The sequence below is a fragment of the Camelus bactrianus genome, chromosome 3, assembly GCF_048773025.1.
Source record: "Camelus bactrianus isolate YW-2024 breed Bactrian camel chromosome 3, ASM4877302v1, whole genome shotgun sequence".
NCBI lineage: Eukaryota > Metazoa > Chordata > Mammalia > Artiodactyla > Camelidae > Camelus > Camelus bactrianus.
The window spans coordinates 33,249,224-33,275,467 of NC_133541.1; the positions used below are offsets into that span (position 1 = coordinate 33,249,224).

General features: G+C 34.7%; 1 protein-coding gene across 1 annotated transcript in view; it reads right to left on the bottom strand.

Annotated features, from left to right (window-relative positions):
* Positions 1-26,244, bottom strand: part of HCN1 (hyperpolarization activated cyclic nucleotide gated potassium channel 1) — a 325,439-nt gene that overhangs the window by 74,972 nt on the left and 224,223 nt on the right. Inside the window, exon 4 of the mRNA XM_074357958.1 lies at positions 16,309-16,527. Within this exon, the coding sequence (XP_074214059.1) occupies positions 16,309-16,527 (219 nt within the window). The remainder of the gene's footprint in view (positions 1-16,308; positions 16,528-26,244) is intronic.

Here is a 26,244-nt window from a genome sequence, read left to right on the forward strand (position 1 = left end):
GGAGATATCATCCCAAACTTGTCAGGATGGCTATTATTGAAAAAAAAAAAAAAAAAAAAGACAACAATATTGTTGAGAACATGTATAAACTGGAACTCATGTATCCTTTTAGTGTTAATTCAAAATGGTGCAGCCCTTATGGAAAACAGTATGGAAGTTCTTCAAAATTTTCCAAATAGAACTATCCTACAATCCAGCAATCCCACTACTGGGTATTTATCCAAAAGAACTGAAATCAAGATCTTGAAGAGATATTAGCACTTCTATGTTATTGCAGTGTTATTTACCATAGTCAAGATGTAGAAACAACTTGAGTGTTCATCAATCAATAGATGGAGTAAAAAAAAATGTAGTATATATGCATACATTGGAATACTATTCAGCCTTAAAAAAGGAAATTCTGCAATATGCTAGAGCATGGATGAACTTTTAGGACATTATGCTAAGTTAAATAAGCCAGTCACAGAAGGACAAATACTGCCTGATTCCAGTTTTATAAGGCATCTAAAATAATTGAATTCATGTTGTCAGAGAAGAGAAAGGTGGCTTCCAGGGGTTGGAGGGAGGAGAAGAAGGGGAGTTACTAATCAATAGCACACAGTTTCAGTTAAGCAAGATGAATCAGCTCTAGAGAGCTGCTATACGACGTTGTATTTACAGTCAATAACATTTTGTATACTTAAACATTTGTAAAGAGTTAGATCTCATGTTAAGTGTTCTTATGACAATTAAATAAAAATTTTAAATAACAAATATGGAAATATACATAAGATGTATTTATTAAGTGAAAAAGCAAGAACTCGAACAAGCTGAGGTGTGTGAATTCACTATATTCCGTATATAGTATAAATATCCAGGGCATGCTAAGAAGACATTCTGGAAGAACTTAAGTTACACTGGGGGTGATGTTACGAGGACTTTAATGCTCTAGATTATTAAATATGTTTATAATACGTTTACAGGGATATATGGTTAAAACGGTAAATTTTATGTCATGCACCTTTTACCTCACACAAGAAAGGAAAAACTAAAGAGCATAATATTTCATGGCTCTACCATTTGTTAAGACATTTATGAATTCCTTGTACATTGTGTGCCTTTGCAAGCCCTGTACCTCCTTTTTCAAACTACAGATACATTAATACTATATTTTGCGTCAGATGATCGTAAGAAAATCTTTTCATTACTTTCTACACAGGAAATATTCTGGGACTAAAAGATTAAGATATCCTGTTGCTTGTTCAAATTAAGGTTAATTTCCTTACTCTTTGTAAAACTTGAAAATATTAAATGTTATTTCCATTTTAGAGAAAGTGGCACAGTCAAGATAAGTGTGCTGTGAGCACAGTAATTATTAGCAGCTATCTTCAGCTACACTGAATCACACAGTGTTTTCCTTTAGAAGAGAGTTGTTATGATACTGCAAAGCTCTTTTCCAGGGAACAAAGCTAGATTTCTTATACAATCTCTTAAAATTAATTTATTTAAGAATCTTAATAGTAAGTATGGGATCAGGCAGATGCAAAAACTAACATAGCCTATTCATAAGGTAAACTCCCCATAAAACCTGATACCTTTGAAGATAATTAAATTTTTTCTTCTGAAAAACTCTAAGACATTTTCAAAACTCACAGAAATCTAGTCTGTGAATTTCAGATAAGTTTCTACAGAAATAGTAGATCTCAGGGTGCCCCTTCTATCATTGTGGAAACATCAGGGCCAACATTATCACTCAAATATTCTGGTAATTTGTTCCTGATTACTATGTCATGATACCTTTTGTCTGTTTAATGCCACAATGTCTTCTTTTAAATTATTGTAACTTTTTGAACTAATTTTTCTGAAAAAACAAACCATTATCACTTTAAAACATGAGTACATAATTTCAAAATCTACAACTAGGTTTCAAATTCCATGAGAAAAAAAAACCTATTAACTTTCACTCATTTAAAATAATGGGTTATTTCCAGCTAATGTCAAACATACTTAATACTTTTAGCAACATTTTAGTATTAAAATATAAAATAATAAAATACTAACCAAAGTCATATTTCTGCATACTTATCCAGAAAAAAAAAGTTTATACATCTGAGAAACATATAAAGTTGCTTGCAAAACCCACAGAATTAACTTATTTCTTTATATTCTAATGCAGTGAAATGTTCTGTGGTCCTGAGGTAAGTTTTATAATCCATTTATACCACTGTTTCTCCAGTCATTAGGAATGAAAAGTAACACCTCTACAAGTTTGTTGGGAGATTCTAATGATAAGTGCTTAACAGCCACATTATGCACTGTTGCCCTTTTTAACTCTACACTGTACTTAGGATTTTGTAAAGCTGCTTGCAGTGCCAAATATATTTGCTTTCAGATAAAAGCTTGTGTACATTTTATTGACAAATGTAATAAGATACTAATAACCCTCATTGGCATCTGAATGTATATGTTACATAAAATTTGGCCAAAGAAAAACTTTAAAGCTATATGAAATCTGTGGAATACTATCTTATTGTCAATAAAAATCATGCAAATTGATTTTCTAGTAAATTCACTATTTATAAAGCTGAAAGCATCTAAACTGTACTTGCAAAATAATGTTTTAGGTAAAAGTTATCTATATTGGGTAAAATGCCCACTTACAACTAGCTCACCAAGCAGAAGGGCTCAACCAAGGAAGAATGTAATTAGTCTGCTTATCAAATGTTTGACATAAGCAACACTACCTTCAAAAATACAACCAAAAAAAAGCTTTTTATATAAATGCTACAATCTTATAATAGTAATTGTAGCTCACAATGTGATCTTCTTTGGTTGTTATGGTCTGTTTTTGGAGTCTGGAAGGTAAGTGCAAAGGCTGATCAGCAAAGTACTCCTGAAAATATTATTAAGTTACCTCTGAATTCCTCTAAAGCATAGTGTGTTGAAAAGTAAGAATGCTGCTTTGTTCCTTTACCACTTTGCTAGTTAGATGTGTGAATGTGAAATATAATTTAATCTCTCTGGATCTCAGCCTTCTTATCTCTAAAGTGTGAATTATTTGAGAATTATATCATCATAAAGATACCTAAATAGAAAAATCTTCCTTCTGCCCAGGACTAGAAACATTAATAAAAAATAAATAAATAACTTAACAGCTTTTAAGCTAAGAAAATGTTTATGTTACTGTTGTCTAGATAGTATTAGTGATCTGGATGATAATTTAGCCACTTAAAAATGCAGATATGTCCTGTTAACCAGAAACAGATTGACTGCCAGATACTTCTCTAGCAAAGATGGGTTGATTAGGGATCAGGAGAGAATTGCAGTTTGGGGTCTGGAACCATGGTGAGCCATGTGCAAGTCCCTGCACAGCAAGGGAAGAACTCTTAAAGAGAAGAAAAGGAAGTTAGAAAAGCTATACTAAACAGAGTCCACGGCTTTTCACGGGTTGAGACCTTGCCAACACAGAAGGGGAGTCATTTTTCTTCCTGTTGGGCTCTGCTCTTGCTGCAGGGTGTAAGAGATCTCCCGTCTGTTCTCCCAACTCTATTGAATTAAGATTTCTATTTATTAATGTTTTTATAGTTCTTATAGATATGTTCTAACCCTGATAGGCCTCATGCACACTCATTCTCAGAATACTGGCTATTTTCTTTGTTATGACTCTTACGAATTGTATAGATTTGGCTTCCAGTCATTAATATCTAAATTTGAGATGAAAAGGGGATGCTATTTTATAATATGCTTGTAAGATACAATGATACAGCGTTCTTTATGCTAGATTTTTTATATTGCTAATAGAAGGAATGATCACTGTGATTGCATAATTTATGAATGTTTTAAAGTTTGGAATCTAGTCATCAGAATCATTTATAGAAAGAAGAGAGAATTGATTTGTAAATTTAACGTCTTAAATTTTGTAATTTCTCCAACATACAACTTCCTGGAGCTTGTATGACTAGATAGAACGCTATACTATTACTGCCAAGATGGGAAGAATGAGTCATTCAATCAGGGAACAGTATTTCAATAAAGAAAACTTCCGAACAATTAAGGCTTTCACACTTTCACCCTTTAAAAACATTTAAATACACTTCAGAATAGTCATTCTTTGATTTTTTTTCTTATTTCTTTTTTTTAAACATTTTTTATTGATTTATAATCATTTTACAACATTCTTTGAATTAATCGTAAATTTTCCTGACATTTTAAGTAATGTTTATCGCCTTTTAAAAAGTGCCTTTTAGTGTTTTGGGGTTTTTTTGTTTGGTTGGTTTTTTCACTTTTAGGATTTCTGGATTGTTTTTAAGTACTAAACATTTTGGTTGAAAAACGTGGAGAAATTAAATGGCAGATGCAATTAAAAACAAAAAGTAAGGTTGGGCAAACTGGAAAACAAAATTCCGTAATTACCATCTTTCACTTGTGCCCCATGTGTCTGTTTGAGATGTTCACTGCTTTTGGGGGAAGCATGAATTGTGCATTATTTTCTGGGCATTGCCATTGTGTGATTTGGAACCTCCTCCCCTCTAACAGCATCTGTGACCCCAAATTCTGTAGGACTAGATGAGCTTTACAATTTGCCTGCCAGATGCCAACAAAACAGAAGGAATTCTCTTTGTAATACAAACACATTTTATAAATTGATCAACATTTGGTGGGGCTCAGATGTGGGATGGGAGTCCTCCAACCAGAGCCTGACTGAACCAGTTGAAAGCTACCTTCACAGACAGGCAAGGTTGGGACCTACATTGCATTGTGTCATGGGGCTGGCTTCTTCATTGCTAAATCTGGTTTTTATCATTTTCCTCTTCTTGCTCTCACTTATAGATCCTTTTCCCCCCATTCATCTCCATGCACCTACCTTTAGCAGCTCTGCGTCTACTTCTAATATGTTGCTTTTCCACTAAATTCTGGGGTGGAGCTTAACTTAGGAAGTCATGATTACTAGCAATTTGAGCTCCAGGTAAGTGAGATGTTTATGTTAATAACTAAAAAATAATTTGGTGCTTTAATGATCAGCCCACCACTGGGAAATGAAAGAAGAAATCATAACCTTAAAATGAAATTCAGTATTTTATGTTCCCATTGAGGAAAAAACTGAAATAATCTATTTTCATCATTTAATAGACATCTTGGAGCCTGTCACTTAATAAAACTACAATACTAAAGTTGAAAGTCATTTTTCATTAAATATGCTAATGCTAGGTGTTTCAATAGTGCCTTTCACCAACTGCTTAAATAACTTTCAAATTTTTACTTCATTAATTTTAATAATAACTTGGTGAAGTAGGAGGATAGTAAGAAATCATTGAAAATGAACATACATTCTAAGATAATTTCACTTGGCAAAGCTTAAGCAGTGAATGTGGACTATAATAATCTCTTATATTATCATCTGAATTATATCTTATATTATCACCTGATAATGGTCATTATCCTTATCATTATACATTCAGTTGATAAAATAAGATACACTTTAAGTAAAATATTGTATTATTGTATTTTGTTTTTGTCAACAATAACATAGTAATAATAAACATAATATTACATATTGTTATTATTAAATATTGTATTATTTAAGTAAAATGGGTATAGTCAGAAAAAAATTGAAAATATTTTGCATTAAAGTGGTTTGTGCTTGCTTCATTTGTATATCAAGAGTTCTAAATTTGTATTCCAAGTTCAAACTATCAATACACTCAATTCAAAATTCATGAGTTATTTCATTTCGTACATTTTTCAGAGAGGAAAAATTTCTGACTTCAGACAGTGAATAGTGAATGCTATTTATGATACATCTGGTGTAATTTTGCTTTATACAAATTGTTTTTCATTGATAATGACAGAGAAGATCCATGTTAGTGATTCATTATGACTAATCAGATCACAATTGAAAAGCAAGAGGAAATAAAATTATTGATACCTAAGTTTTTTATAAAATAGACTTTTTTATAACAGTAATATGTTTGTTAATAGAGAGTATACATTCCACTAATGGTTTATTTTAAGATATTTCATTAACCCGGTAGATAAGACAGTGCATAAGAAGCATTCTAGATAACACATTCCAAGTTTACTAACAGATGGCTTAATGGAAGACATAAGTTCTTCCCTCCATTTTACACTTCCATCATCTCTTGTTCCATATATCTCCTCATTCTCTAGCATCTACCTTCTTATAGAGTCAGGATATATTCAAAATCTCAATGGCTCTCCATTACTTACCAGTCCAATACAAATGGCTTTAGGCAATGTATCTACTGTTGTTTTTCAAGTGCTCCATGACCCACCCAAAGTGTATGCTTCCTAGAAAATTTCAAGCATTTTCCTGATTCTTTATTTTTGCTCTAGTATCTGTGGCAGAGGCTACCAGTTTCACACCTAAATCTGTTCTCTGCCTCTTGTATGATACAGAGTTGCTAGCTGGCCACAGAGTTGCCCAATTAGACTACATTTCTCAGCTTCCTTAAATAACAACATGTATAATTTCTCATCAATGGAATGCAAGTAGAAGTGATGTGTGTCTTTCTCCTTCTTCTTGTCAGGAGCTAGAAGACAGACATGTCCATGGCATAGCTTCAAACCTGCAGCCAAGATTGATACCTTAGAGCAGTGGTTCTTGAAGGCCAGTCTCTGGACCAGCAGTGGCATCTGAGAAATAGTTGGAAATGCAAATTCTCAGGCCTCACCTTGGGCCTAGTTAATCAGAAACTCTGGAATTGGGGCCACAAATCTGTTTCAACAGGCTCTCCAGGCAGTCATGATGCCTATTAAATGCTGGGGAATACCATCCCAAGGGATAGTGGAGGAACAATTTGGAAGACTGTTCTGAAAATGACCATCTGGAGCAGTGCCACCCCTCTGACCTGGCCTCTCATTTCACAAATTATATAGTTCTTTAGGTCACTGAATCATTGGATCACCTTCTTACAGCAGCACAGCATTTGCCCTGAGTAGTATTTAATCAGTCTGGAGTGGCCTGTTTAATATTTCCACCTGCTAAAATTGAAACCCTACCTGGGTCTGTGCAAGTTAGCACTGGCCCATTTACCTAATGCCAAAGAACACTAGGCCGTTTTTGCTTTCCTTTAATCTATTATACATATTGTTGACCAAACACTTTTTAAAAATTTTAATTGTATCACTTTTCTGCTTCAAATTCTTACTAGACTTTCATAGCACTTAGTCTAAAATACAAGATGGCCTAAGAGGTGCCTTCACCGTGACCCACATCAGTCTCTCCAGCCTCACCCTGGGCCATTTCATTTCTCTCTCTGCTCTTGTCACACTTTCTTCCTGTCTGTTCCTGAATAATGGCCACCTTTTTCACACTCAGTCCCATGCTGTTCACTATCTTACTTCTACTCATTCTTCAGGTCATTTCCTAAATATCATTTTTTCTTCTCCCTCACCCACAGCATATCCCCTATGAATCAAGTCAAAGCCTTAAAATCTCTTAGCATGAGCTTTACATTTCCTTTCTCAGCACTAAAATGTTTTATAATAATGTATTGCTTTCTATGAGCCTTGTTGCTGAGTGTGGTGCCCGTCACTTGCCCCAGTGTAGTACAAGAAGCTTGATGAGGGAAGGTCCCATATCAATCAGCTGCCTTTGTACGTGTAGCATCTAGTACCAGGCCTGACTCATAGTAAGCCTTCAATAAACATGCATCAACTGGATACAAAGTGGAACACTTGAGATTCAACTCACATGACATCTCAACTCCCAAGACTATTTGGATCCTACTTCTTTATAAAAAACTGTTGTTTCTGGCAGTTTTATTGATTAGAGTATCCCTATAGACCTAAAAGGCTGACATTCTTGCCCTGTTTACTATGTTTGTTCTAATGATTCTACTAGTAAGCATTGATGAAGTGATCTATTTGCTCTCGGAACCATACAACCTAGGTTCGGAGTACACCATATTTCATGCACTGCTGTGATTTATTTTCCTAAAAGACAGCTTCAATGACTACCTCCCATAGCTAAAATTTTGCAAGGGACAGCCTTTTCCTACTGGACAGTCTCATCACTTCAGCATTGAAAACTATTCTTCAGTGGATCATGACCCAATCTTATTTCATACTTTGCCCAGCAAGGTAGTTTTTGCTTCATTCAAAATAGACAGTTCAGTATTCCCCACACATAGCCACCTCTGGGCCTTTGCACATTTTATTACTGTCTGCCAGGAATCTTCTCAAAATTAGAGCTCTTTTCTGGGACATTTCTCCCATGGTGACTATCTCTGCCTGCTGATTTCCTCTGTGTTCTTCAAGGCCCATTTCCAATGGATCCCAGAGATATAACTAAACAAATGCAAGTACACTCAGTGATTCTTGTCCATTGTGGGTTCTTGTCAGGTTAGTGGATCCCTGGTGAAAAGATCTGCCTTGTGTTAGTGCTCAACTGTGTATTTGGTCGTATGACATATAAGGGACACATGTACAATGTAGCAAAGCACTTGAAAGAGAACTTTAGGGAGTTCATTCAAATGAAAATCTAGACATTTCTAAAAAATTAAATCCATACATCAATCAATAAAAGAAAACAGTAGAAAATGCAGCTCTACTTTAGTACCATTACAAGAAGCTGTCAGATGTTCTGTCAATATTAAATATAAACTGCAAAGAACTAAATGAAGGATTGGTGAGGACAAATCTCTAGCAATCTGTACAGACTTGAAACCATGAACATCTACAGTAAAGATGCAGGAAATCTCAGCATAGAAAATCTAGTATTGGTACAGAAAGTATCACTGAGTGAAGGGGATACTCTATCTCCCATTGGGATATATTAAAATACAAAGATTAAAATCAGTAGCATAAGAGATTCACAATTGGCAAAATTCTACTTTTCTCCTTGGTTAAATTAATAGCCTCAAACTCCCTCCTTTTACTTGTATCTATCTTAATAACAGTACTTAGTTAATGTAAAAAATCTTTTCCTGCTGAGCATGTAATGTTATTATTCTGCCAGGAGTCTGACTTGTTAGCAGCTCAAGTGGCCACATGAAGCTAATCCAAGGGCTATGGCACTGCTGTTTTCCTATGAGAAAAATCTTGCGGATATTCCCAGTCCAAGGATGTCCTGCCTGGGAACACTTGGCAGTACTACCACTCTAACATATCAGAGTACCTTAAATTGAGCTCCTTGGAAGCACAAGAATATAGTATAGCTGAACTGGAAATCTTTCTGGCTAATTAAGGAACCATGTGGGAGTTGTGCTCACGGCATTCTCATTTGTAAAGGAAGGAAGAAGTCACTTACGAATATGGAAGAAAACCAAGTGAAACATTTTGCTGAAGGCACATGGATTTTAGAGCTACCTCTTTCCCCTAAAAACGCTCCCAGTGAAAATGAGGGTTTCAGGTTATTTTTCATTTAAGTACTGGGGTCGATATGATTTTCAAAGTTCAAGATCATTATAATCCCAAAACCCCTTTGTTCTTCTGAAGACCAATACGATTCTAGCCTACAAAACTAGTAAAACAAATTAGTAGCTCAATTGACTAATTTCTTGATATAATGAAGATGGGTTACAGCATAGGATGCAACTTTTTTTCTTTTTAACTGAACAATAGTATTATTTATAAACCATCATGGCCAGTTGCCATTGCTCCAAGTTTTTCTCTTTTGATCTGCCGTTACTCTGGTCTTAGAATTTCTCTTTTTTTTTTTTTTCAATTGAGGACTCAGAATTACATGATATCAGTGACAAATTGTCCCATCCTTCTTCCTGAAACAAAGAATTCCATCTTGTCCTAAAGCAGAACAGACTACTGATCAATCCAGCAACCAAGAAATGGCTTCAACCTTGATGAAAGACATTTTGATAATATACCTTTTACTTACAGGAAATCAATCTCAGAATGCCAGAAGGGGAAGCATATTGAAAATTTAGTTTTCAAAAAGTGATCTGTGTTTGAGCTAAATGCATACCTACCTACCTACCTACCTACCTACCTACATAAATAAGCACTTGCTGTAACACCGGAGACAGTACGTTTGCATCCATGTGAATAAACAGGATAAATATTTTTAAAAAGATGCTCTCATGTATACTCAAGTGACAGCATTCAGAAAAGTTCAAAATATGAACTCTTATTCCCATTCATGTGCTGAAATAAAAGCTGGACACCTGTAAGTATTCTTAATCCTCACTGTCCCCTCTGAGCCCTGTTTTATCTTCAGCATCACAGTACTGAGGTTTCTGTGTGTGGGGATGAAATACACAAGAGCAGAGATACAGGTCTTCCCATCATGGTGTTATCCTCCCCTTGAATAGACAGAATATACACAATAAATATATTATTATAGGTTGGAATTATCAGGGAAGATGTCACAGCCTTCCAAAGGGAAGGGCAGAACCTGTGTAAACAGTGAAAGGGATAAGTATGTAAAGGGAGAGGATGAAAGGTGTGGCAGGTAGGTCAGAATCATTTTTGTTGAGAGAACAATAATTATCTGGCTGGAAGAGAGATTTGGCTGTAAGATCCAAAAGAGCTGAAAAGTTGATTTGGCACCATTCCTCTTCCATCCAAATCCTCCTTGAAGGGCATTTACCAAGAGAAGAAAATATATATGAATATAATATATATATATATACACACACACACACACACACACACACACACATATATACATATATATATATATACACATATGCCATAATCACTTTATTTTAAATGACATGAAATTTGCTTTCTTGCAAATGGGATTGAGTAGCTTGAAAATGAGAGCAGGTCTTGGTGTCCAGTCTTCTGTCAATGGTCTTACCATTAGTTTATACAAATTTGGAAAATTAGACTTAGACTGATTAACAAATATTTCTATGGAATAAGAAACCAATGTGACAGTCCTGATTGTAGTCTTTCATTTACAAAGAAAGAATAAGTATCTATGGGCTATTAAGTAAAACAAAGAAAAAAAAGATTTGCCTGAACTGACAAGGTTTAGGATGTAAATTTTTGATTTGATTACATAAAATTGTATAATTATATATGGCTTCATGCAAGATTACATAAAAAAAACTCACTTGTATGGTTCAGAGACTACTTACATAAAACTTCACCTTCTTATTCCAAAGGGGTTTTAATGGGTATCCTATAAACTCTTTCTGATATGGATAAATTTTATCATTTTTCCCATTTGGATAAATTTAGAATTTTAATTTCTTATCATTATTAAGCTGAGAATCAGTAATTTTTACAGTTTTGTGCAACATTATCAATATTTGAATCTCTAAGCAGCACTGGCTCACTGTCTCGTGCCCTACCATTAGAAAGCACAGTCTATATAAACAAATAATTCCTGGATCTGCCTTGGATTTATATACGCTCCACTTCCTGAATACAGAAGCTATTCAGTGTACAAAGTTATTTCAATTTGATAATTTCTTCATATAATTACATTTTTTTCATGTTCAAATTTCACAGTAAAAATCATTCACGTACATCAAGTATACCAAGATGAGTTAAAAATTTCTTGCTCTAAATTCATAATGTGTATTGTGTTAAAATTATTTCTTATTACAGAGGGAAAACTGCACATCTAAGAGCTGCTTTTACTATAATTATTTGACAGGAAAGAGAGTGACAAGTCTACAAATAATAGTAGGCTTCCCAGGGGTGTCCAAATGTAAGAACTTAGACACAATAGTATAAAGACACACAGTGATTCAGAGCAGTTTCATTTCATAAAGACTAAATGTGCTAGATATGTGCAGATATGTCTAGAGAAGGTAGTAACTACCCAAGGTCAGTTTAAAAAAAAAAGAATAGTCACTGTGGGGAGTTTGTCTAGATAGATATGTCCCAAAGTGTACATCAATTACTTAAAATACATGGAGGCTTGCTATGGAGGGCAGAGACAAAATTTTAAATGTCTAGGGTACACACATTTACAGCAAAAAGCTCCACTTCAATTCATTACTTCAAACATTTCCAAACTGATATGACCAGGGAACAATCATATATGTAATTCAGTAGTAAACCTTATATATGTATGTATGTATATATATACATATGTATATATTTGTGATTTATTTACATTATCTGTGGAAGATGGTTAGAGAAGAGTTGAGATAAAGAAAGGTCTGTGTTGCTAGATTGGGACTCACTCTTCCTTCCTCATGTTCACGGAGCTCCTAATCTGAGATATCAGAATACTGCTTGTGGAAGAGGCTCTCTCCTACACGGGTTTACTATAGTAAAACTGGGATCCAAGGATCAAGACTCCTGGAGTCTCAGTCTCATCGAAGCTCTACAGAAGTCAGAGGAGAGAGTGAGAGTTTTTCTGAAAACAATAGTGAAAAGATTGAAGAAAATGACTGCTCTTCTGTGAGTCCCTTTCCTAACCCACTTTGGGTCAGAGGTATAGGACGGCCACTTTCTAACACTTAACCTGTCAGGGGAACTCCAAGAAAACCATTTGGGGATCTTTGAAACAAGTTCTCATAGTTGGGAGACATGAGTCTGAGGCCTGAATCACATCTGAAAACATGTAAATAGCCTGTGGACATGGGAGTCTGACTTCTGCCAAGGAATCCAAGGAGTCCAGACACAGGCTCCTCATTGCTTTAGTGGAGGAGGCAGCAGAGTGCAGAGAGATGGGCTAAGGGAAAGATGCACGAGTGCTTCTCTGTGGACCGGATCGAGCCTTACGGGAGGGCCAGCATAACATCTTAGGTCCTGTGCAAGAATGCCTCTTGGCAGAGCAAGAAGCCCTCAGCAGAAAGAGGCTGGAGATGACTGTCTGATTCTCAGGGTCTCATCTCAGGAAATACAGGAGATGGACTCAGTGGGGCTCAATGAAAATGCCCAAAAGAATCTCTCAAATAAAGTGCCAGCTTTAATCATCTGCCAAACCCACCCAGGGACACTCGTTTAAAAGCTCTAGCAGGCACATTCAAACTGCCTCTTCCCTCCCCTTTCCTCCCCAGGGCTATTCTACTTTGATGAGAAGACAAAGAACAGCTCCTGGTAGGCTCACCATAGAAGAGAGAGGAGAGCCTACAGAGCACACCTACTTTCCTCACTCCTGGTTCTTCCAGCCCCCAAAAGTCCTAGGTAGGGGGTGGGGAGAGATTTAATTTGCCCAGAAAAGATGAACCTCACTAAATTAAGTTAAAACACCAACTAGAGAAAAAAACAACAAAACCAAAACCAAACAATGGTGTTTGGATATTTCTGAAGTTGAGCTTGTTCAGTAACTAGTAGCAGAAACTCTGCAGCTTGCTGGCAATCCATAGCAGAGCACTGGGAAAGGCTCATTTTAAATACCACCCATCTTACACCAAAGTCCATATTTAAAAGAAGGGGAAAATGCAGCTGTCTGAAATGTAAGAGAATACAAAACATGATAGCTCATGAAATCAGCAGCATACAATGTATTTCAAGTCAAAGTTTAATCTGCACTGTGACAATGTAATGATCATGACACATTTTTTTTGGCTAAGAGAGAAAATAATAATAATGACAATTGTGCAGATAAAGCTCTCATAATCAGAGGACCTTATTCTACCGCTTGGGATGACAGAACTACTTAAACCTGGGGGGATCCAGGTTGAAGAGATGTTCCCTTAGAAGGAAGAATTAAATGACTCTTAAGATTCCAAACTAAAATAGTGAGCTAGGTGACCTGCAGCAGACTAGACATGATCAATATGTTCACCTGAGTCGAAGAGTATGATAAGTGATGGGGAGACGGTAGAGTCTCATGTCTAGGAGTGAATTCTGGAGCTAGATTAGGTGCTTGAACACTAGCACATTCTGAATGGCTGCTATAAAAGCTATTGGGTACAGCTTTTTCTCTTACATCAAAAATATATTACTGGGTACATAAAGGTGAAAATGATATCAATATTAATTTTGCAGACATCCATGGCAGATGGTTCCAATACACCTAAAGACAAATATTAACTGAAAAATAATTCATCAGTTGCTCAAAGTTTAACCTAGAATTATTCTATTACCCAGCAATTTCACTCCTCGGTATAAACCTAAAAGAAATGAAAACAGGTACTCAAACAAATACTTGTACACAAATGTTAATAGCAGCACTATTCACAATAGCCAAAGGTGGAAACAACTAAGTCTATCAAGTGATAAATGGCTAAATAAAATATGTTATATCCATATGATGGAATATTAGTCAGCCACAAAAAGGAATGAAGCTCTAAAACATGATACAAACTGGATGAGCCTCAAAAAGGTCACATATTATATGACTGCATTCATAGGAAACATACAGAATATGGAAATCAATAGAAAGGAAGCAGACTATTAGTTGCCTTGGGGTTGGGGGAGGGGAAAATGGGGAATGACTGTCAAACACTTAAAGGATGCAAATGTCTTAGAGCTAGATAGTGTTGGTAGCTTAACATTGTGAATGGACTAAATGCCATTGAGATGTACACTTTAAAATTCACCATTAACTGGTGAATTTTATACTAGGAGCATTTTATCTAAAAAAAAGAAAAATCCAAAGTGGCTGAATCACAAAAGCAGCTGCAAATCAATCATACACTATACAATATAAGATTGAAAAGAAGACATACATTGTTCATAAAAGTAAAAATTTTTTAAAGTAACAATATTTTTAGGACCTGAATTATGCTGACTAGAAAATGAGAACAGTATTCTAGAACGTAACTTCTTGATAGATCTGGATTTGGAGACAAAAAAAATTACACACTTTTAATAAGCAGTTCCTTATTAAATTGCTCCAAATGTCAGAAAGTAACAAAAAGTTACCCTAGTATCCTTGTCCTCTATTAAACACTTGTAAGATCAAGAAGTTGATGACTTGACTTATGGTAAACATCATAATATCTTTGCATATAAATATTTTATGACTACATAGTTCAATAGATTGGGTTCCCAAGTTAAATGTGGTTTATAGGGCAGGTCTAAAAACATAAAAATGGTGAACTGACTTAATCTGCAATATAATAAATGCAACCCTGGAAATTAAAGATTGCTTTTAAGAAAATATACAGCAACGATGCAAGCATAAGGAAAAGGGAAAAGAGCATTTTTATGAAAAGCAGTATCTACTGAAAGGGACAAAGAAACTGTGTAACAGAAGCATGTACCATGTTGTAATCTTATCTTAAATCCCCATAAATTTGCCCAAATTCTATTGAGTATACAATTTTTAGTCAAAATAATGACTGTATGAAGTTTCTTCTTCCTTATTATGTCCTTTGTTCTTTCCTGTTTAATGGGAGGCTTTATTTTAAAATGAACCTCAAAGCAATTTTGGTGGTTCATCTTTTCATTACTTCAGAAATAAAATATCAGCTGACTCACTGTAATAGTTGGTGGCAGTGTAATTACATTCATGAGAAATAAAGTATCTGGGTTCCCTTTTCCTATTGTGTGATTAAAGTATTGAAAACTTCAGTAAATAAAGTCACAAATGAAAGGATCTTTGGCTGTTTTGCAAGTAATTATGAGTCTAAGCTGTTATCACTCACCAGGGGAAATATTCTAGAACTATTTTAACCATTACTTTCAGATCTGCTCTTTTGCAAGGTGCATATTATATATTCTGCCATGCTCAACAGAGCTCCCACATTATAAATTCTTCCTTCAGTTATAAAATATTCTTATTTATCTGTCAGAAAGTTACTGATGTTTGGTCAATAATTTAAGTACTGTCTTATTATCCAAGGTCTAGTCCCAACTACAGTAATTCAGCATCAAAAAAAAATCTAATAAATAAATTATTGCACAAATTTACTCTTTGTCTTTTTTCTGAGAAAAGTTTAGAGCAGCAATCATGTTAATTAACACATTGTGTGTAAGAATGCATAATAGTAGCTGTTAAAGACTGGAGGGTGTGGTGACTTATCTAGATATAATGGCAACATATGTTCCACTACGCATATGGACTGTAATATAAATTACGATGGCACCACATATAGAGGCACAGAGAGACGTGCAGAGACTGTCTGTCCATATTTAATCAGCTAACATATTTTTCTCACACCTACTGGAGAAGCCTTTATATTCTTTCTACTGTTGAAAAATGATAGAACATAAACCATGATAATACGTTTATATAACATCATATATTCTGAAACATGTAACATTTTTCTGTGAATGCAAATTCAGATTTTTTAAAATTCTTATTTAAGAGAGACATTGAAAATAAAAGCTACATCTTGATGAAACTTCAAATTAGGGAACAGATTGTGTTTTCCCCCTATAAACACTTTAGCTTATTATAGTTTTGATAGAGGGCACAGTTTACTTATCTGAACACTATTAATTAAATTAGCAAACTAGCTGTGTTGAACACATTAGACAGAAAACAATTACCTTCTCTTGATATTGCCGCCTTGAGGAATCCAGAGACTGAATTAGAGCGGTGGCATGGCCAACGAACATGGCGTAGCAGGTGGCCCCCACTATCATGCTCAGCATGGTGATCCAGAGATCAGACATGCTCACCGGGGCCTGGGCTCCATACCCGATGCACAGCATGTGACTCATCGCTTTGAAGAGTGCGTACGAATACTGCTTTCCCCACGAATCATTCTGCAACAGAAGAGAAAAAGGAGCATTGGGATGGTGCAAGAAAAAGTGAGTATCACCTGTACACAGAAGCACTGTAACATTCTTGTCCTGGAGCATTTACACAGGTACTTCTCCCCAGCCAACAATCAAATGACTGATGTTTTCAAAGCCTGTACTGCAAGATGAAATAGAAAGCGTCTACTGTTACAATATGCAATCCTACTCAGTTTTAGGTGTGCTGTTTTTAAAACTAAAAATTCCTTTTGGGACAATGGCATGAGTATCATATAAAAATGCCAAGAGTGAATGCTGATGGGCTCATTTTAGTGTTTCCAGGAAATCTGGCCCTTCTCTAGTAATATATTTGCAAGCTGAGAAATGCTGCAGATGGGTGTGAAACAGCTAAGCCTAACTATAGGAATTTTTTATCAAAACTATGATGTTTAAATTTAAAAAATCTAAATGGTACATTTGTGTACTTCTTAATCCTGTATGTCTTAAATGAAAAATAAACAAACACAATTTGGAAATACGGGTCTGATAAATGAAAAGACTTCTTTGAAGTCTTCTCTGAGCAATGTATATTGGAATTCAAATGTCAGGGTTGATGATGGATGAATTTTGTTGGCTTTCTATACCGTAATAAAATAAAATAAGCAAAATAATATCTTGGCAGACCCTCTGAAAAAAAGGCTGATTTCTGACATTAGTTATTAGATGCAATTCTGATGTCATTTCAAAACTTTATTCTAAGCTCAATTCTACAAAAATAAGCTGTTCAATATATATTATATACTGTGATAACATTTAAGGAGTTTTTTAATCAATTTGTATCAAACTTCCTAGTCCAAGATTTACATAATTTATGAGACCCAGGGCAAAACAAAAATTTGAGGCCTTTTAGTTCAAAACATAGGGAAAAAAGTATTGTTGATGATTATATATATATAAGGTTTTTCTTTTAAAATATTTTATTACTTATAAAACTTATAATAATAGTGATAGTTGAGTAATAACATAAATTTGTGAATTTCAAAAAAAAAGATATTTTGGTGTCATAATTATATATTATATGACAATAATATTACTGTACTATTGTGATATCTGTATTGACCATAGAATTCTTCTGGCTTAATTTTCTGCAGATTCATTCCTTAGGTCATCAAAATTTATACAATTAACAATTTCATCTCAATGATAAAACTGAAAGTGACAACGGTTGCTTTTTCTAATGCAAGATCACAAATAATTTATGATACTTTTTAATTTTAAGGAAAATCTTCCTGTTGATGCAACTGTTACTGGAACTATTAAGAGTATTTTATAGGCTGTGACAACATTAGGATATATCTCTGATAAATTGTTTTAATATATAAATTTTAGTATATCTGGAGATGACGATTCTCATGAAATAATTTTTCCATAGAGATTTAACTCGTCATATAAATATTTCATGTATGCCCGAATATGATTTTTTAATTACAGTTTTTATTTTAAAATAATTGTAGATGAACACAGAAATGATAAGAAATAATATATATCTCATGTACTCTTCACTCAGTTTCCCCCCAATGTTGTAGTACAATGTTACAATGGGAAATTGACATAGGTACAATTCACTGATCTCATTCATATTTCACTAATGTATGTGTACTTATTTGTGTGTGTATTTAGTGTTTAGCAATTTTATTACATCTGTAGATTCCTGTATTCATCACCACCATCAAGATACAGAACAATTCTATCACAATAAAGAAACTTTATACTGCTTTTATATGAAGTTCAATGTTAAATGTAAATGTATGCAATGATATTTTAATATTTCTTCTGACATTACTGTAACTTGCCAAGGTCGTGCAAGAAACCAAAAGTAGCTTCATGGTTTGTATATAATCCATAATGCCTGTTGATGTATTCTATTCCTGTATTTTCAATTACAAGGAAAATTTAATTTAAAAATTGTCTTCCTTGGCTCATTTAAAACTCCGTATGAAAATAGTGTTATTTTCCATCCTATGTGATGATCTTTAAATTTAATCTGTATTTCTAGGCTGGTGGATATATTCACTTTGCAACACTGCTAGAGTTTTCAAATCTGGACATTTTAAATTCAAGAATTCTAATAACTCTGCAATAAGCTTTATTGCAGTGGGCACACGAATGCCTTTATTTTGTAACAACTTTGTTGATAAAGTTTATTGCCCGAGCTCTGCAGGTTCTGTCTTAGAACTTAGGCGGGAGATTTGATATTTGTGTAGATACTACAGGGATGGACTCCTGGGACTGATAGGCAGGTGGCTCTCACCATGGGTCCTATCCTTGCCGGCACAGGGAGCCACTCCTAAGTCCCACTGTTGCCACTGTTGCTACCGCTGCTTCTGCTACTGCCCTTGCCACTGCTCATCTGGGCCCAATTCTGGCTTGGGCACAGCGGGGATACATGGCATCCCAGACTGCTGAGGTGTGCCTGTGTGCGCCTTGCTGCCAGGACAATTGCTTGGCTTCTGTACTGCCTGCTGTGCGCGCAGGCCTGAACCTGTGTGTGCACAGCTGCTACTTGCAGCTCCGATGCTCATGTTCATGCTTCACTGTCCCAGTGGACTTCACTTACAAAACATAAATTCAAAGATAAAATGATTATGAATTTCAAGATGGCTGCAGAGAGCATTAATCCAAGTACAGGGTCCTTCCCAAAGCAGGTCCCTTTGCAACTGCTGGTCACATGCCACGTACCCATGAAGCCATCCTTGTGACTCTCAAATGAATTCTTAAATTATCATAAAAATACACTGAATATATATGGATATTTTTGTTCACTGTTTTAATAGGGTTTTCCAAAATCAAATTCATAGATTAAAGCAGAGCATGATAAGATTTAAAAACTCAACTTCACAAACTTTGGAACTGCACGTGGCTGCTGACTAGTAAGGAATAACTAATTCCATCTAGTTGAAGGAGTTAAGATTCTTAAAGTGAAATTCGTTTTATTTTTTATAAAATAAGGTCATGCTTTCATATTAAACTACTCACTAGTCTCTCTCTCTCTCTTATGGAGAGAAAAGTATAAAATGAAATTTAACTTTAAGGAAAGCAAATTATTTGTATATTATATTACACAATGCAAATAGTATAATAACTCCATGCACAAGTTTTCATGAACAGAGTTCTTACATGAATATATATAATTAGTCTCAGGAACACACTTAAGTTCCAAAAATTCTAGACATTCCATGAACAAGAAATGGGGCATTGAATTAACAAGGCAATGTTCTATAAAAATCTTGAATATACATTTTATTTTAAATGGATATTTAAATTCTTGAAATTCAACTCAGAAACATAAAATTGGATTCATTACAAACCATACTACAAAATAAACTTTATATAGCAAAGACCCTCTCAATTCCAGCAGGGATTTAAACTGAGTTACTATGTGAAGGAATTTGAGCAAGAACGTGTCTTAAGCAGGAAAAATTCTGGATAGATGAGGCTGGATGTGAGACAGGGTACTTGGGAGAAAATTCTGGTTGAGAACATTCATTAAACTTGGAAAATTCCTCATCTACCTACCTATCTAACTACCTGTCATCTATTTATCTATCTATTTATCTATGTATCTATCTATCTACCTACCTACCTACCTCCTATTGGAAGATTTTCTCATAGATCAGCAAGCCTAAATCATAAGGACAATATGTAATAGAATAAGGAATGCACTAGGAAACATAGTGATGGCCAGAGTTGAAAAGGTCATAACATCTTTTTCAGGATAATATGAAAAGCTGCTGAAGTTTTTCAACAGGGAATGATACACTCTGAACTAGGAAGATTGATCAGGAAGCATTGTTGAGCAGCGGTTCTCAACTGAGGATGATTTTGCTGCTCAAGGGACACGTGACAACATAGAGAGAACATTTTGGTTCTTACAACAGGGGGAAGAACTATTAGCGTCTAATGGGTAGAGGCTAGTGAAGCCACCAAATGTCCTACAGTTCACAGTAAGTTCTCCCAAGGCAAAGAATTATTTGGCCTCAAAGCCAGCAGTGGTAAGCTTGAGAAATCCTCATATGAAGGATGGACTTAACAATGGGTAGAGAAGTCAGTTTAAAAGCTACTACAAGTTTAAGGGAGGTGAAATGAGAACTGAAATAGTATAAAACTACAAAGGACAAAACAACAACAACAGATAATTTTGAGGAGACAAGATGTATACAATTTAGCATATCAGGTTCTTATGAAATGGTAAAAGAAAGAATACCTCAGGGGGTTAGGAAACATTTAGAAAAATCATGCTAACATATAGGCCTGTCTTTATGGAGGAGAGTGATCAGGTGGGGGATTTTCTCTACTGTTCTCTGAGACCAGCATCATTCTCTTCAGACAGTGAATTTCCTCTACACACACTGCATGTACAAGTGCCAACCCAGCCCCCAAAGCGGTATGTGAGTATTTAGGTGAAAACCATGTGATTAGGAGGCTGCTATTGAAAGATTCCCAAGTAGAGGAACAATATTTTATACCATCACTTGCACTGTCTTTTATCCCCTCCTCCTCTCCCCACCATCCCCACCCACCATCACACTCCAGTCACAAAAGATGCAGGCAGGAAAACTAAATTGACTGTGATAAAACACACATACAGTGTTACCCTTGAAAAACATATGATAGAAGCAAATAACATGCATGGCTCTAAACTGTTCAAAGCACCAAGTATTACATTAAACCAATTTGGTCTTGTCATCATACAGTTCTTATCATCACCTGATGAGTGAGGACGTTGAGGCGGAGAGCATTGTGACTCGCCCGAGGTGACAAATGTGTTCTGTGGAAGAGTCAGCTTTCTGAACCCAGACCATTAGGCTTTAGGGAATGTATTATTAACCACTACATGACACTGATCTCTACTTTATAAACATAATTTTATAATTTTGGGCAAGATATTGGAGTGAAAGACCAACGATTAGCTCAAATTTCACATTTCAACCATTATTTAACACAGTTAATTAAAATAAAGTAAAGCCCAGGCGTGAAGAAAGAAAAGCTAGGATCTTAGAGGGTTTTGTGAAAAATCCAGGAATGTTTCTATTCCCAATATGTCCTATTTTTTTTCTTATGAGGCTGTTCTCTTTTAAAAATGACTCTATCATTTGTTCGTCTACATCAATAACCCCATGAATAAGAGACTGTATGCTCAGAGTGCTTTACCATACAATCCAAATATTACCAAGTTACATATAATTTGAGTCCTATTGAAAGTAAACAACCAAATTACTGGTGAGCTCTGATTTAATTAGGGAATATCCCGTTTTCATTTTAGGTAATGATATACCGATAAACTGCTCCTTATAGATTAATTTTTTATTATTCAAATTGATCACTCATTTAATTCATCACTTCATTGAGTCATCATTGAAACTGATTTTTTTTTTTTGCAGAAAATGTATTGAGCCAAGTTAAGAGAAAAAATATATATGATAACTTGATCATTCCATTGGGGAACTTTCATATAGAAAAATTATATTTTGAGCTTTCTCTAGATTTAACTTAAAATCCTTTCTAGGCATTTGTTTTCATATCTTTTTTGTACTGCTATGGAATGTGGGTCAGGGTGAAGGGCTATGGCACAAAAAAAAAAAACAGAGAGAGAGAGAGAGAAAAGAAGTATTTATTCTAGACTGTCTTAGCTCTCCTGACATAGGACATTCGAATTCAAGCTAAGTCACTTAGTAACTCACCATGGCAACAAAAGTTCCTCAGTTCATCACCTTTCACATGAACTGAAATTTTATAAAGTTAGGAAGCCAAAATATTCCATTATTGAGTATCTGAATTAACTCTTCTTTATCTCTTGAAAGTAAAAATGAGTATGAGTATGTTAAGTAGGTAAAATCTTAGCAAAATATGATATATAGAATTTAAAGACTCAAAAATTCACACATCAATTGTGCTGAACACTGGAATTTGACACAACATTGTAAAATGATTATAAATCAATAAAAAATTTAAAAAAAAATTCACACATCAATTGCTAAATTATTAAAGAATCAGAGAAATAACAAAGTAGTAGAGCCAGAAAGCCAGGCAGAGAATGAGCGCTGCAAAGCTAGGTCACCAAATTTCTATCAGTGTGTTCAACTTACTTCTTCAGTCACTGAATAAACTTATTACTTATATCAATTACAGCAATGCCAATCAGATTGAAAACTGCATTAAGGAGTCCTCAAGACAAGGAATACAGTGCAACATAATCTGCCTGAAGACATAAGAAGTGTCAGCAAAATAGGTTGCCAATTCCAAAGATATTGTCCTCGCTTGAATATGCCATGATTTTTCTTTATCTGTATAGAAGAGAACAGAATCAGGGTGGTAAACAATTGTTATCCATCAGTTTCACAGGGCTGAAGAATGTAAGCCATGAACAGACTTTGGGAGTGAGCTTTATATTGATTGGGGATTAAAATAGAATTATCACTGTTGTTAAGTAGTAATTTGAGTTTTTTTGTTCTTTGAATTGTGTCCCCTAGAATTATTGGATTCATATACTTACTACAGAGACATTAAAAACAACATCCTTGAAGAGATCCTTATCTTAGTTGAATGAAACATAGTGACATTTTGTTACAGATCATAGTAAGTGATAATGTCAGCAGGAAGACAAGTAGCGATCAACTCAATGAGGCCATCCTAAATTGAATTATTTGGTAGAAACACGTTCATGCCATTTCTAAGGAGACCGGGGGTAAAAACTGCCAGCAATGCTGAGTGTAAGGTAAAAATGGAGATAGCCAAAAGAAATAGTATTTCTTAAAAAAATACATGCGATTAAAAGAATATATATATAGGATGCAAGCATTTCCCCTACAGTATAGTGCTGTGCAAAGCAAATTTTAACTCCAAAGTGCGCAGGAGGAGAGCCTTCCAACATCATGCTTTCATTGATTCCATGACCTGTCTACCCTGTTATGTAACATTAGCACTGTATTTTTCAATGTATTAGGAAGTAGTGATTATTTCCTTTCCATTCACATGATAAAAGCTTTTGAATTCTTGGGATATATATTTGCATTCTTGATAGCAATCTCTCCAAATAACTTAAAAGCTATATTTCTAGCAATGACACTGTTAAAAAATCAGATATACAATTATATATATTTTTCAACTGGAGAAATTTCTTTTCCTTATTTGTAGTGTTATGAGCTACTTACAAATATTTTCACCTCTGACATCAACCCTTTTGCATTATAGAGGGTTCAAACAGTTTTTAGCAGTAAAAAGTTACTGCATAACTAAACTGCTACTGCTATGAAAAGAATGAGGTCTGTGTCATTTTAAGAGTTTGTTCTAGACCTGTTCCCTGGCCAGTGAATCCTTTGAGTTCTAAATGTTCTCCTTAGTACTTCAATAATGATGATAAAATACAAAATTTGCACTTAGTAGATTTATAAATTAAAATTTAATGATGCTTGAGATTATGGATATTTTTCTCACATTTCTTTCAATGTTGGTGCATTATTTTAAAATAAAAACATAAATAAATTAATAATTCTTAAATTTGGAGTGTCCATTAGCCCAAATTTTTGTACTAAGAGTTCATTAATACTTATAGAAAGGTACTAAATCAGATATTAAGATTTTAAGTGTGATTTTTCAATTATAATTAGCATTTCAAGAAAAATATTTTCATGTGGTACCTGTTAGCTTGTTTGTGTAAGTTAATATAAGCAATTGTATTTTATTTTTCCATATATAAATATTAGTAAATACATTTTACATACATGCATAAATATAAAGGAACAATGGAAGAGATTAGCATACACTAAGCACTTAACTCCTTGCAAGGTACTATTACATCATCTCATTGCTCTTTATAACATTTCTGAAACCTCATATTGTTATATTACAGGTAGGGAATGCAAAGCTTGGACAAATTAAGAAACTTGCTCAAAGTCACACACCTGTATGTGGCAAAGTTGGAAGGCAATCACAGGTCTGTCTGAACCACAGTATAATCTTTTCCACTCTAAAGATCTTAGCTGTATATTTCATAACCATTTATATGAGTAAAATTCATGATAATTATAATACAAGATTTTCAAACATTCTAAGAACATAACCGTAGTACAGAAATTCTTTAAAGAATGTATGTATTTTCATTGCAACCAACGAAAGGAAACCTCTACTATATCTTAAGGGAATTTAGAGGAAAAAATTATCTCAGATTTTCAACAGAGAAAACCTCTGAGGGAAAATTCCCCCGGAGTGTCTGAGGTCAATAAAGGTGGTTGGGTAACATGGTGGTATTTCACTTTTATATCTTCCTATTGGCTAAAAACTCTCAAAGGGCTCTCCTCCTTTCCCCCATCCCCAAAGCTCGAGATGGAGCAAACTACCCTGGTCTCTAATAGGAGAGAAACTTCTGGAAGGAAATTCTTGCCTGAGGTATAATCCTCCAGAGAGCTGGAAGGTGCAGGTGACATAGAGAAGCAAGTTCAATGTGAAACACTAGCGGATGCTGTGCGCTGTCATTCAACACCTGGCTGAAGCGAAATAAGCAAGGATGCCATATTTTCTAGGTGCTGTTAGTTAATAGGCACTTTAAAGTAACTGTATGCGTTTTAGCAAAGCAGCTCTGCACCGATTATCTTCAAATTAGTAGAGTATCTCTTTTGATGACCTTCTCAAGTTAACTCTATTAATTATTGGTTTTAGCATATTGCTAATGTGAAAAACTATTACAATTAAAGTGAAATTAAAGTGAAACAAAGAACTGTAGTCTTTTTGCTAGGCTCAAACTTCTGCTCCTAGTAAGAAAAGTAGCCACCTGAGACATAAGAGAAGCAGTATGTTACGAACACCTTTTCAGCCTAAGTGAAGCCCTTGGGTGGTTATTGTTAATTAGATCATAAAATGTATTAAGTGTGCAATTTTTATTTATGTAAATGTTTATGGGACCATCTAAATTAAGGAATTAGATTTTCTTCCTGGATAATTTGCATATATGTCAGTTTGTATGACAGATGGTGGAATATAGAAAGAATTTGTACTTTTTATGCAGATTAAATGAGAGGCTTTATATAAGAGGCTGACACATAAAGCGGCTGTTTATAAAAGGGTGGATACATAATAAGATGTTTAAGTGTCTTCCATGTAACATAGTTCTGCAAATGAGGGTCTAAATTTATTTACAGTGTGTGTATGTGTGCGTGTTTTAATTTAACAAACATGCTTACAGCACTTTCTACTGCTAGCTACAATTCTAATCTCTTTACAAACATGTAAGTCATGAAGAATTTTATTAAAATCTAAGGTTCAGAGATAAGCATAGCACAGAAAATTTTAAACCACGGAGAAAAGAAGCTGACAAGAAGCTAACTCAGTAATTGGTTATTTATGTTGAGGTTAAAAAGAGATCTTCCATTAACCCAAAAGGTAGACTCTCATTTATTACAGATTCTGAAATCCCACCTTAGCAATGGTAGAGTTGGCTCTTAACATTCAACATATCCACATAATTTTGGATGGTATGTTTATGAACTTCTCTGCTTTTTCTTTTTCTATCTGGATTTGCTATTGAGCCAGGGATCCCATGACCAGAGGTAAAAAGGGACAGTGATAGAAAATAAAAGCTTTGACCCATTAAATATGTTTTCCTATAGTAGACTGACTCTTATCCACAGAGTCATAGAAAGTTACAATTGTATAAGATCTAGGTAAAAATTTAGTCTATCCCCTTACAAT